Source organism: Musca domestica, unplaced genomic scaffold (genome assembly GCF_030504385.1).
Source record: "Musca domestica strain aabys unplaced genomic scaffold, Musca_domestica.polishedcontigs.V.1.1 4, whole genome shotgun sequence".
NCBI lineage: Eukaryota > Metazoa > Arthropoda > Insecta > Diptera > Muscidae > Musca > Musca domestica.
In genome coordinates, this window is record NW_026712328.1 from 10922520 (window position 1) to 10937698 (window position 15179).

At 38.3% G+C, this 15179-nt stretch overlaps 1 protein-coding gene and 1 long non-coding RNA gene across 2 annotated transcripts in view; one reads left to right on the forward strand and one right to left on the reverse strand.

Moving 5' to 3' along the window:
* The window catches only part of LOC131804149 (uncharacterized), a 90153-nt gene that overhangs the window by 61280 nt on the left and 13694 nt on the right, over positions 1-15179 (reverse strand). The window lies entirely within an intron of this gene.
* The window catches only part of LOC131804147 (uncharacterized), a 164076-nt gene that overhangs the window by 41242 nt on the left and 107655 nt on the right, over positions 1-15179 (forward strand). The window contains exon 3 of the mRNA XM_059126562.1: positions 1616-1769. Within this exon, the coding sequence (XP_058982545.1) occupies positions 1616-1769 (154 nt within the window). The remainder of the gene's footprint in view (positions 1-1615; positions 1770-15179) is intronic.

Consider the following 15179-nt stretch of genomic DNA (forward strand, 5'->3'; position numbering starts at 1 on the left):
GAATTCACTACCAATTCTAAATATCAAATTTTAAAGAAATCCTCTAGAAAATGTCTAAATATCAAATTTTAAAGTATTCCGTTAGAAAATGTGGTTGAAATCGTAAAAATAACGAATATAAGAAGAAACCGTGGGTCAAACAAAATAAAATATAGGTAGCTTAAAATGTTAGCTTTTTATCTGAATTCGTCCTAAAGAAAGATACATCGAATTAGTAGTTCGAGGAGTTACAAATGCAATGATGAATTTTTTGTATAGTGAGGATATAATAATTATTCCGTTTTAGGAAAGAAACAAGAAACGATATTTAAAGAACAACAACAACACCACTAAATCTGTAAAGGGGGTTAAATAATTGCATTATAAACCAGTTAAAAAGTAGTAAGTTCGGCCGGGCCGAACTTTGAATACCCTCCACCATGTGCCACGAATTTGCAAATTTTCAAAAAATAAAATCCTTAAAAAATTCTGTTAAAATTTTAAAAATAGCGAATATGGCAGTTATATTGGGGTCTAAACGACGTGGACCTACATAGTCATTGGTTGTCATAAGCCATTACCATATTCAAATTTGAAACTTGAAATAAACGGCGAATAATGTAGCTAAACTCATGAGTATATGGTATATAGGGAGGTACCGTTATATCGGAGCTGTGCGAAGACATGAACCAGCACAGACAATTTTCTGTCACAGGCCGTAGCATCCATTACGAAATTTAAATACGACATCTCAAACAATTTCGGTGGGTATTGTACTTAAAATCGTCAAAATACCGAATTTAGGGAATACTGATATATGGGGCCTACACGAAGACCTGGACCTGCACAGACAATTTTCTGTCACAGACTGTAGTTCCCATTACGAACTCTAAATACGTAATTTGAAACTATTCCGGTGAATAATGACCCTAAAATCATCAAAATACCGAATATTGGGATGATAACGTTACATCCCAACGGTACATGGGGACCGGACCGTGGACCGGCACAGACATTTTTTTTCATATGCTATAGTATCCATTACGAACTTCAAATACCAAATTTGAAACATTTCCGGTTAATAATGTCGCTAAAATCATCAAAATACCGAATATAGGGAGGTACAGTTATATGGGGGCTATACAAAGACGTGGACCTGCACAGACAATTTTCTGTCTTAGGCTGTAGTATTCATTTCGAACTTCAAATACCAAATTTGAAACAATTCCGGTGAATAATGTCGCTAAAATCATCAAAATACCGAATATCGGGAAGTACCGTTATATGGGGGCTATATGAAAACGTGGACCTACATGGCCCTACATGGACTTAACCTGTCTACTGAAAAAATAAACATGTGTTCAAAATTTTAGTCTTCTATCTCAATTCGTTCGAAAGATAGCGTGATTACAACAGATAGACAGACGGACAGACAGACAGAAAAACGGACATCGCTATATCGACTTAGAACTTTGCTTTGATCAAGAATATATATACTTTGTTGGGTCTGACATGAGTATTTCGAGGAGTTACAAACGGAATAACAAAGTTAATATACCCTCCATAGTATGGTAGAGGGTATAAAAATGTTTATTAATATTATTTTAATAGATATTTTGTTTTTATATTTGACCAGATTAGGAGAAGCGGAGTACGCTAAGCTGAATTTCTATGGTAAGCCTAGCCAATTGTTAAATGCAACATCTCTTGCCTACGATGATGTCGATTATGGATTAGAAAACATAGAGGAAGCCGACGTAACGGGATATGCGTACACTGGTGATGAAAACGTAAGTGGTAAGCATATATTATATACTAGCTGGCTGCTTTAATGTGATCATGTAACTGACATCATATTTATTATAAATAATAAATATAACATTTAGAAACCTAAATAATATAGCACATATATTAAAAAGTATATATGAAATGTTCATAATAGTCTCAGCTCAATTTCTAGTATTGTAAAGTCTTTAGCAACATTTTCCATTCAAATGAGCTGTAATTTAGAATTAGGCAGAATCATTTCAGAATAGGCAGAGCTAATTTCTCTTTTACAGCCATTATTAAACCGCCTCCAAATGTGCGTAAAAATCCCCATAAACGCCATGTTTTTGATTATATTAAAATTCAATGACGACTGTTTGTCCGTCAATAGAAAAAAATATGTGTAGATCGGTGGACCTGGAAAGTACTGTTTTAGAGGGCTATACCAAAATATGTACCTATGTTAAAGTTTTTCAGTAAGATAGTTCTTAACCCCCAAAGCAGTCTTAATACACATTATATGCAAATCTATTAGAAATTGTGGCCAAGACACTCGAAATAAATAAAATCAGGAGGTACCTTTATATGTACTTTAATAATTTTCATCAAAGAGGTTTTCTACGCTCTTAGAAGCCAAGATGGAAAATTAGGGTCAAATTAATTGAAAAATGGGGCAAAGACCTTGGGAATAGCTGTAATCAGGGGATACCTTCAATAGAGAGTGTTACGAAAACGGAGACTTATGTTTATAAAATTTTGAAAGGATGGTTTTTTTCTTTCTAAAAACCGAAATCACCAAAATTTTCCGAAATTAGGTTGAAACATATAACAGAAGTACTTGAAATTGGGGTATCCTCTTTATGGGGGCTATACTAAAACGTAGACCTGCATGACCCATAGTTTATACAAATGATTCTACACGTAACCCATTACCGTATATAATTAAAACTCTGTAGGAAGTTTTGCGAGGTATAGAGTAAAATATTTGAGGATATTTGTATATGATTAAGGCTAGATGGACATAAAATTGTGTCTAGTGCCAAGGGGTGCCGGTCTGTCGTCAAGAAATTTTGAACGCGATGCGATTTTGAGAAAATTTTTGAAGTCTAGGAATGTGAGATGTATTTTCTTTTTTTGTCCTCCGTCCTGGGATTGTAAAGGAAGTGGACTTAAGATTACGATACAGATTTGTAAGAAAAGCGTCAAGGTTTTCTCAATTTGATATAATGTTTTTGTCAGAAAAACCTTGCTCCCACTATATGATAGTTGAGTCTGGAAGACATTAGAATAAAATAATGCGAATGTTGGATCCCAATTTCCGACATCGATCTCGTACATTACAAGCGTATCAATTACTTGATATCACTTTTCATTGACTAAATGGTGCTCACTTACTCGGATTTTATGAAAGGCAGTTTGAATAAAACTTTCAACAGATCATTCATCAGATTTTGCTTATTTTCGAAACGAGAGCATAAGTTATGCGAGGAAAGCGGGGAAATGTGATTGATCAAGGCCCATATCAAGTGCTTCTCCTTTAGTCTTCTGAGTTAAATGAAATAAAAGCTCAACTAATTGAGCTTAGAAATTTTGATGTGTACCGCTGTAAGCATATCTGGAAATATGGGTTAAGGCGTGTAATCTCCATTATAGACTTATGAAGGAAGGTTAAACGAACAGCTGGAATTATGCTCAGGATGGATAAAAGTGGCGGGACTTTGGAATGATAATTGCGATGGGGATACTACTTCCCCTATTTTGCGGCTGCTTGAGAGTCTACCTTATCCATTCTTTCGTCCTTATCCCCTTTTTTCCAATTTACCATGAATTGCTCGAATGTTGTCCTCACATTTTACCATAGTTTGAAAAGCGGTGCGAAACAATCGCCACACGTCCTGGTGGACATACACTTAAGCCAGTATATGCATGTTGTGCGCTCTAGACTAAAAGGTTGTTGAAGAAGACTGCTTATATTTGAAATACAGTCGCCTTAACAAAATTCCTTAACTGTCTTATTTAATTTATCATGATCTGATTAAGGCATGTTATGCTCTGCAAATACTGCTATCTGCAAATCCTATCTCATACATATGAACTTTTTGGCCCAGATGCCCCGTGAGGATGCATGTTAACCCACAAATCTCTTTGTTACCTTGTAATAAAATAATCTTTTTATCTCATTGGGGTCGACTCATAGGATTTTTGGGGTTTTCTCTACGCCTTCATTGTTCCATAGGGATACTTTATCTCATTGGGGTCGCCCATAGGATTTTTGTGGTTTTCCCTACGCCTTCATTGTTTCATAGGGATATGTGGGCGTTTTCTGTCCGTTTCTTCAACTCTAGACGTGACGCGTTTAGCGGCACTGGATTGTCTAAGTTTACTATTCCCAATTCGCTGCCTCTTTTGGCGAGAGAGTTCGCAATCTCGTTACCTCTAAGTCACGCATGATCTGGTACTCATATAATGCGTACTGAGCCGTGTTGAGAATAGTTGTTGATTGAGTTTATACATTCCAATACAGATTTTAAATTAACTGTTTTGGATGTTATAGCTTTTATAGCGGGCTTACTGTCCGTTAGGACCTTTACGGATAGCCGGTCTCGTGTTGGTATTAAGCTAATTCAACCACTCCGCAATCGCCCGCACCTCCGTTTGAATTATTGTACTATGATCGGACAAGCAGAAAGAGATTACGGCGTTTGGTTCTTCAATAAAAAAGTCTCAGTTCGACTCTACCCCTTTGTACTAAGCCGTCTGTATAACAACAGTCTCCAGTCGGCATTTGCGATAGCAACCGGTCGATCTACGAGTCTCTGGTAGGAATTAATGGTTAACATGAGGCAGCTACAATTGATACAGGTATCCGGTCCGATACAAAGTTGTCCATTAATTCTCACGCTGCCACCTGTAAAATTGTTTGATAGTATGTGACGTGGCCCTTACTTATCCATTCTAGTTTCTAGTTTTTTACGTCAAGCTCTATTGTAAAGCCTTCGGACATCTTACGAAATTCCCCTGTCATCCAGGGTTTTTTGTAAGCAGATTTCCTCTCTCGAAGTGGACAGCATTCTTCGAATGTCTTTACTAAGGTGTCCGTTAACCTATTGACATTTCTGTCTATATCATATATACTTAGTTATTCAATGTTTTCTTGCCTAGCCTTTCTTTTACTAGTCTCCGTAACTTCATCCAGTTTGTCTTGGATTTGTTTCGGGTAAGTTCAAACCTTATATACCGATAGGACGAAAAAGAGTGCTCATCCGAATCCATTCAATTGTGAAGCTCGTTTATATTATTTTCTGAACAAAAAGTAATGTCTAGAACCTTCTAAATATTGTATTTACAAATGTTCCATTCTTTCTAAAGCTAAGAATATTTAGGTCGTTAGTATTTAGATAATCTAATAGGGCCTAGCTCTTATTAGTGTTAGTACTACGCCATGTTCGTTACCTGTTCGTTTTGCTTTGTTTACCATCTGCTGCAGTTCCGACGTAGATGGTATTGTTGATGACTCCAACGGCAGGTACACTGACGTTAGGTACATGCTGCAATTCCTCTGTTTCAGTACTGTTGCTTCCGATGTTGACAACTCTGGGCAAAAATCATACATTTTTGGGACATATTATACAAGTTATCGGTCGAGACCCTGTATTGGCATAGTAAAAATGCTTTAGTCCAGAGACCTTGTTTCTAACTGTCGAAGGTTCCTGAATCAATCCAATGTATATCTTACCTGTATTAATTAGTTTCATCAGAGCTATAGTTGCCGTCTCGCTCCGATGAAGGTTGATATGGAGTAGAAGGGCTTCTTGAGAGTCGCTGATCTGTGTTACGACTCCCTGTTTTGTTTTGCTTGGCTGTTTTGGTCAAGTTCGAAGATGGGCTATATCGGTCCACGATATCGTATACCATATAACGGTACTCCCCGATATTCGGTACTTTTGATGATTTTAGTCACATTTTTCAACGGAATTGTCTGATAATCCACACAAGGAGTTCCTTGTAGGTACTTTATCCCTTGGAAGAGAATTATCAATATAGGTCCACGATATCGTATAGCCCCTATATAACGGTACCCCCGATATTCGGAATTTTGATGATTTTACCCACATTTTTCAACAGAGTTGTCTGAAAATCCACACAAGGAGTAAAAGTACAACAGTGTTGGTCACCTCAAGCAAGCGGGTCCACGTCTTCGTATAGTCCCTATATAAAGGTTTTCATTTAAGTGGTAGTTTTCAGATTTTTTTTGAAAGTTTTCAAGTCCCTTCCAAAAGTGGAGTATGTTATAAGTTGTGTATACTTTATATTCTATTATATTCTTCCCCTTGACCCGATTAACGAGAGTCCACATTTGATGCTTTATTAAAGATACATATTCCCTTACCATTGCTTTTTCCATTAATCGTTCAGGTTCGATTGACTCATCCAATGACTTTTCAAACGACTCTTCCACGTCCACGTCGTATAGACCCCAATAGACGGTTATATTTGGTATTTTTAAAATTTTAACAAAATTTTTTAAGAATTTTATTTTTTGAAAATTTTTAAAGTCGTTCCAAAAGGTGGAGGGTATTCAAAGTTCGGCCCGGCCGAACTTACTGCTTTTTAACTTGCTTTTTAATTTTATTGTCTGAAAGCAACAAATTTTGGAAATAGCATCAAATTTTAGAATAAGTTTAGATTTGTTCTTTGGCACGAATTATGGGCTTCAAACGGCCAATGAAATCGTCACACGCTTACCGAGTGTTGCTCTGCAATATTTTGGCGCTTTCCCGTCGAAGCGCATGCTTGAGGTGGTACTGTGGTACTTTTTAGTGCTAACCTTGCTTTCCAAAATACTTCAGACACAATAGTCCAACGGATTAGTCCAACGCAGGGAATAAAGCGAGGAACCTCATTTTGTAACCATTATTGGGTGGCGCGTGCTGGGTGCGATGGTGCTGAATCTATTTGGAATGTCTGAGGACGGCGGCCAAAAATGTTTGCGTGCCCAAGGCTTTAATATACCCTCCGGAATATGTTCGCGATAATATTCGGCATTTATTCTGATGCCACTTGTTGATGTCGATGAATACGAGCGGAGAGCGACCATCGGCTGTTATGGCGGCTCTCACCATCACCATGGCCGGCGCTTGAGTTCTGGTGGCCAAGCGGAGGTGCATATTTTCAGCTAACCTCTTTGGCAAGTAAACACGATCATTTTGTTTGTTTACAAACTACTGGACAACGAATGTTTTCTCGTCGAAGGAAACCAAAATCGGCAGTTCACCACTTTCGGCCAAGCGAAGCAACTCTTTAGCTCTTTTGAGTCTATTTTCTTTCTGTTGCGGTGTAAGTTCTTGCACTTTTTGTAATTTCAATGGCTTTACCCCGAGCCCATTTTTCAATATTTGCCGAATGGAATATTGCGATGTATTTAGCTCACGACCCATTTTTCGGCCATTGCGACGCGAGTTTTGATCAAGTTGCTTCTTTACTTTTCGAACAATTTCTGCTAATGTTGCTGTTTTCTTCCGTCTACTTCCTTGACGTCGGGCTACGCTACCAGTATCACGGTAACGAGCGATGGTACGAGACACAAAAGATCTATTCACATTTAAATGCTGGAGTGCTCTAATGATAGCCACTTGTGGTTTTCCAGCCAATTATAAAGAAATCACACTATCACGCTTGAATTCCATCTCGAATAACTTTTTTTCTGGAAAATTCTCACTAAAATGTTTTTGTACTCTTGTAAACAATATAATGAGCTGTCATTGGAATAAATTTAAGAAATGTCGGACAAGTGTCTTAGAAATGACAGCAGTCTGAATTTGGTTGCTGTTTTTTCATATCTACTCATATATACTATGTTCAGCAAAAAGCATCAAACTACTGAATACCAGGAGGTACGGTTATATGGCGGCTATATCAAACCGATATATCTCATTTTTAATGCCAACCATCCTAGACACAATACAAATTGTTCCGCCAAATTTAATGTGGACTGTATCGTAATGTCAACAGACCGACAGACGAACGAAGTTAAATCGTATGCTGATTATGAATATATATGATTTATGGGGTCTTCGATGAATATTTAGGGATGTTACAAACGGAATGACATAGTTAATAAATCCTCCTTTTCAAGGAGGTGGGTATAAAAAATTCATATTAACAAAACATTAACATAAATAATGAAAAAGGGAAACAAATACTATATACATTTTATTATTTGTTAGAATATAATAACAATATTTTCTCCACGGATACTGCCAGTAGACAATTTTTTTCTGGCTACACCCTCAAAACAATAACAAGCGAATGTACATTGTACAATAACTCATAACTGATTCATTGAGCTGTTCTATCTCTGACTTTTTGAATGTTGATGGTTTGATTAAGATCATTACTTTTACGCTTATGTTCTGTCTACATACATAAAAAGCAAGGACATTTTTAACTAGTAAAAAAGCAGTAAGTTCGGCCGGGCCGAACTTTGAATACCCTCCACCATTTAGAACGAATTTGAAAATTTTCGAAAAAGATAACTTTCGCCAAAAATTCTGCTAACATTTTAAAAATACCGAAATGCCGTTATATTAGGGCCTGTACGACGTGCACCTACATATGCGTTGTTTGTCACAAGCCATTACCATATTCAAATTCGAAACTTGAAATAAACGTTGAATAATGTAGCCAATAATGCAAAATACCATCGGGAGGTACCGTTATATGGGGGCTATATGAAGACGTGGACCTTCATAAACAATTTTCTGCCTTAGGCTGTAGTATCCATTTCGAACTTCAAACACCAAAATTGAAACAATTCCGGTGAATAATGTCGCTAACATCATCAAAATACCGAATATAGGGAGGTACCGTTGTATGGGGGCTATACGAAGACGTGGACTTGCGCGGACAATTTTCTGTCTCAGGCTGTAGTATCCATTTTGAACTTTAAATGCCAAATTTGAAACAATTCCGGTGAACAATGTCGCTAAAATCATCAAAATACCGAATATCGGGAGGTACCGTTATATGGGGGCTATATGATAACTTGGGTCTACATGGCCCATTTACGAACTTAACCTGCCTACTGGGAAAATATACATGCGTGCAAAATTTTAGCCTTCTATCTCAATTTGTTCGAAAGATAGCGTGATTACAACAGACAGACACACAGACACACAGACAGACAGACGGACATGGCTAAATCGCCTTAGAATTTTACGCTGATCAAGAATATATATACTTTGTTGGGTCTGACATGAATATTTCGAGGAGTTACAAACGGAATGACAAAATTAATATACCCTCCATAGTATGGTGGAGGGTATAAAAATACGTAATATAAGTAACTCGTTGATTTTAAAAATAAACTACTGGTACTTATGATGTATCACCATCAATATCCCTTTGTACTAGTTTTTACGATTCATAGATCCGTTTTTAGAATTTTTTTATAGTCCTATTTTGTTATCCCTTACTTTAGAAAAAGTAAAGGATAAAGTTCACATCATCCGTTTTTCATTATTACTTCTTTCCTTTAAAACAAATGATTAAGAAATATGACAAGCTTTTTGTAAATGTGACTGGAAGTCACGGCATTTTTCACAGTGGCATCTTCATTCTTTTTTAAAAATTGACCATATTATCAATATAAAATATGGCAACATGAATTCACTAAACTTTATGTTAAATGATGAATGGAGGATTGTCTGACCTTTTGCTCATGAACAGTTCATATTTAAATGAAACTTATAATAACGAAAAACGATTTATTTGCACGACAACATCACATTTTTATGTAATAGCCGGCTTATGGCAGGTTAATAATTCATTTGAATATAAACTGTCTGATAAACAAAAGGGCAGGCAATCGTCCCTTTATCTTTAAACGTAAAGTTTGCGGAGTCCATGTTGCAATATTTTATATTGATAATATGGCAATAACAGTAAAATTTATTCAAATGAAATAATGGATAACGAAGGTTGTGTATTTTATATGAAAGAATCATGATAGAAGAATACAGGTAGTCGCATGGACACAGCTGCTTCCACATTGGAAAGGAGGGTATATTAACTTTGTCGTTTGTAACATTCCTAAATATTCGTCGTATATATTTATATATATATTTATGATCAGCATAAAATTCTAAGTCGATTTAGCGATGTTTGTTCTGTCTGTCTGCCAATACAGCCCTCACTATTTGATGTAGAGCTTCAAAATTTGGCAGAACAATTTGTATTGTGCCTAAGATGGTTGGTATGGAAAATGAGATATATCGTTTCGGTATAGCCCCCATACAACGGTATCTGCCAATGTTCGGTATTTTGATGATTTTTGCCAACATTTTCACGGATTTGTCTAAGAATTGATACTGTACGTCATAAGGGACTCTTGCTCCGGTATTTTGATAGCTCTAATCACATTTACCTCCGAAATTGTTTCAAATTTGATTTTTGGTTATATATATATATATATATATATATATATATATATATATATATATATATATATATATATATATATATATATATATATATATATATATATATATATATATATATATATATATAAACATATATACATATATTCATAATCAGCATACAATTATAAGTACGGTGGCAAAACAGTGCGTGTATAGGTCCACGATTTTGTATAGCTCCCGATTTCTACCACAAATTCTACTTTGAATTGTTGAAGTTTTGAGTGCACCAAAAGAAGTTAACCAATATTACCCATTATCTAACACGTGGTAACATTTTTAAGACGGGAATGATTAAACCCAATGTTGTGCAAAGAGACAGGGAGTCCAACCCCGGTTTTTAATTAATTCTACTTTGATCCTTGTTCTTACTCTGAGAGCAAGAGAGCAGGAAAATATTAATCAAAATAAAACCAGTGATATGGCATTGCCAGTATAGAAAAATGGGAGAGACGACGTACATGGGAATTGCCTTCGAGGGCGAACATTAGTGCTGCGCTTGTAGCGCTTTTCCCATGAACATCTTCCCCCCCTTGGGACAAGGTCCCAACTAAAGTATACTATGAAATTAATTTGACATTATATAAAACGTTAGAAAATTAGAAAAAAACTAAACAAATTAAAAATTAATAAAAATAAGGAACCAGCTCCACGGTCTTCATGGTATCGTAACAAATACTGATAACTTCCATCGGATAAGTAGGAATATTTGGGAAACATTTACTTCTTCCGGGAAACGTCGCCGAAAAAGGTCCAGCCAAAGATGGTGTTTTGAGCGTACGGCATGCCTGGTTCAATGATCGGTAGGCCCAAGAAAATTCCATCAGATGCTGATTTTCTCAAGATCACATTATATTTTCCCGGTGTTTCAAAATGGGGATCCGCTATCGCCTTCTTTGGGTAAACTTTTCTTACACATTGCATATCGACGGCGTGACGTGGCGATAACAACTCGGACTCAAGCTGGACGTTAAGTTTGGCGGTGTACGTCCAAACATTGTTGTTTGTCGATGTCAGCACAACAGTGGCAGGACTCGGGTACATCACAAAATTGCTGGGAGAGCCCAGTTCGAGTGTGCTTTCATCGTAAAGAGGGTCGATAAGGACACGAACTTTCCTGGGTGTTTCATCCAGTCCCGGGAGATGCATCATGACTTCGGCGGTCATACGCAACCAAACCTCCCGGTTAAAATCAAGAGGATGCAACCAGGTGTGATGGGCCAAATTGCATACCCGACTGCCTTCGTTCCAAGGGCAGGTAATAACGCGATGACCTAGGCCAAGACAATTTACGCAGCCCTGATACTTGCGTACAATAGCGTCCTTCTCTGAAGGCCTCGCCTGAAGAAAACTGCGACAGTGCCGAGTGTGGCAAAGTAGGCACCTAAAGGCATCATTGTAACTCAACTGTAAGAAAGTGTAAGGCATGGTTAGGCGACAATAAGATGGGTAGACGTATTTTCATAGAGTAAGACATCATTAAGTGTGACAACGTAAGCTGGTCTATAGAGCAAAGTTTATTCGGGACGAGGAAGGAGTACTAATTTGTGAACCCTATTGTCCTGTACAAAGTGTAATTTTACCACGCGACCCAGGCGCCACTCGTTTGGAGCAAGTGAGTCAGAATGTAGCACCACAATATCATCAACTTGTAGATCGTTTTGAGCCACTTTCCACTTAGTGCGTTTATGGAGCTCCTTGAGATACTCCATTTTCCAGCGCCTACAGAATTCTTGAGAAATCAACTTTATACGTCTCCAACGGTTCAACAAGGACGTTTTATTTTCGACTTCGTCATGCTCAGCAAGAGATAACAGAGGACCGCCGATGAGGAAGTGCCCGGGAGTAAGGGCGCTAGGGTCATCTATGCCATCGGTTAAGGAAGTAAGTGGTCTAGAGTTAATGCACGCTTCTATGCGGGCGAGTATAGTGCAGAGCTCCTCGAATGTATATCGTATCTGCCCTGAGATTTTCTTCAGGTGCACTTTGCAACTTTTAACCCCTGCCTCCCACAGGCCACCCATGTGTGGAGCTGCGGCAGGATTAAAGTGCCAATCTAACTTCTGGAACCCGTATCGAGTAACAGAATCGTCTCTGGCTTCTGATATAATCTTCATGAGGTTGGATCGTATTTCGCGATCAGCACCCACGAAATTCTTGCCATTGTCCGAGTATATATGACGGGGACAACCACGCCGGGCAACGAATCGAGCAAGAGAGGCGATAAACGCCGGGGTTGAAAGGTCGCTGACCGGTTCCAAATGGATCGCCTTGGTGGCGAAGCAAACAAACAGACAAATATAACCTTTCGAAATGCGGCAGCCTCTACCACTAAAATTCTTAATTTCCACCGGGCCAGCGAAATCTACACCAGATGTAGAAAATGGTCTGGATATTGTAGTCCGTTCTGGAGGAAGGGCAGCCATTAGCTGTGTTTGTCGTTTCTTTTGAGCCAGAACGCACTTTGTACAATTGAGCAAAATGAACGTTTCGTTTAAGCTTTATGTTTAGCCTCCAATATCGTTTCAGATATCACCACACCAGACGGCCATCTATTTTCGGGCGATTTGAGCCAGGTTGGTCCATGCCACCACAGATCACTCTCCTTTATTTCTAAAGGAGTCCGCCCCCGGGTTGCCAGATATGCCGGATTTTCATACGTAGGAACATGATGCCAGTCACTTCCTATTTTCTCCTGGATAATAGAAACTCTATTTGCGACAAACGTTGTCCAAGAGTATGATGGTTTCCTGAGCCAAGCTAGTACAATAGTCGAATCTGACCAAGCAAACAAAGACGTCTTTTGAATATCCAATTGAGGCAAAACTGAATCTACTAACTCCGCAAGAAGCAATGCGCCACAGAGCTCTAATCGTGGTAGCGACATCTTCTTTAAAGGGGCAACTTTAGACTTCGCAACGAGCAAATTTGAAAAAATATGATGTCCCACTTCAACTCGCAAATACAACGCTGTTGCATAAGCCGACTCAGACGAATCACTGAAGCCGTGTAATTGAACATTGCAGTCAACAGAGTAATTTACCCACCTGGGTATGCTAATTTCTTCAATTCCCACGGAAGTTGAGACAAAGTTCCTCCAGCTTAATAAGGTATGCGGCTTTAGGGGGTCATCCCATCCAACATCATCGAGCCATAATTGCTGCATGAGAATCTTCGCAGTTATTATAATTGGGGAAAGCCAACCCAAAGGATCGAAAATCTTTGCGATAAAGGACAACACTTGCCTCTTAGAAAACGAATTTCTTTCTGGAATTTTGTCCATAACAAAGTAGAAACTATCTACCGAGGCGTTCCACCGAATACCCAACGTCTTTGCAGAGCTTTTGTCGCCGAGCTCCTTCAAAATTTCTTTGGAATTGGACGTCCACTTCCGAAGTTCAAATCCACCTGATTCAAGAATTTTTATCAATTCTTACTTCGTTTTCAACCCCTGCGAAACAGTATGAACGCCTACCAAAGCATCATCGACATACATATTATTTCTTAGAATTTTCGAGCCAATTGAGTTCTAAAAGAGTTCTAAGAGCCAAGTATGGGGCGCAATTGACGCCAAACGTTACCGTCTTCAATTGGTAATCACAAACCTCTTCGTCTGGGCAAGTTCTGAACAGAATACGCTGGTACTTTGCATGTAATGGATTGATCAAAATTTGACGATACATCTTAGAAATGTCTGCATTAAATACATATTTGTATAAGCGCCAATTTAATATCAGAGAGATAATATCTTTTTGAAGGGAAGGTCCAACATACAACACATCGTTTAAGCTTTTGCCATTAACCGAGGCACATGAAGCGTTGAAGACTACTCTCAGTTTCGTAGTCACGCTCTCAGGCTTAAAAACGCCATGATGAGGCAAATAAAAACAGTCCTTGTAGTTTACAAAGTGTTCTATCTTTTCCATATGTCCCAGAGACAAATATTCTAAAATCACATCATCATAATCCGATTTTCGTTTTGGATTTCTCAGTAACGACGTCTCATTCCGCAAATATTGAGTAAGAGCAACGTATCGGCTAGACTTTGATGCGAAAGAAAAAGGAGGATCGTCTTTAAAGGGCAAGTTCACGGTATATCTTCCATCAGAGCCTCTGGAAGTCGTAGATCGAAAAATTTCCTCGCACTTCTGTTCCTCTATCGAGGTAGTTGAGACCTTGGGTACCTCTTCAATTTCCCAGAACCTAGCTAGCTGGTCTTGCACTGACACTCTAGTGCAATGGGAAACACTCATTGAAGTCGGACAGAGCAAATTGGTTGCTGGGCCAGTCAATACCCACCCAAACACGGTCTCTTGAGCTAAAAGTGAGCCAAAGATATTTTTCCTAACTCCACTGAGCAAGATAATTGGGTAAATGTTTCCACCGAGCAATACATCTACTTGGCCACCTCGATAAAACGTTGGATCCGCAAAATCTAGATCCGGTAATTCGTTCATACGAATCTTATCCAATGGCTGTGTGGGTATATTTCCCGTTATTTCTGGGACCACGAAAGCCTCGAAGTCTAGCGTGAAAGAAATATTTTTCATCGAACCAATTCTAATAGATGCTATTTTGGAGCATTTCGTCAGATGTTGACCGCCTAAACCAGAAATTTCCGCAGAGACAAAGCTTGTTGGTAACTTTAGCATTTTTTGCAACCGAGAGGAAATAAAATAGTCATCCGAGCAAGGGTCTATTAGCGCACGAACTTTGTATGGAACTCCATTCCTTAAAATGTTTACCCATGCTGTGGCAAGCATTGTTCTATTTGAGACAGAGGTATGGAAGGCCCGAGGATTAGATAGAGTTGTTGGACCCGAAGATATATTTGGACTCACATTCGACATTTGAGACAAATCTGAGGTGTTGGTTGAGTATGCATCATTACCTTGAGAAATTGTATTCTTATGAAGAAGACTATGATGCTTTGCTTTACATTTAGAGCAACCCTGA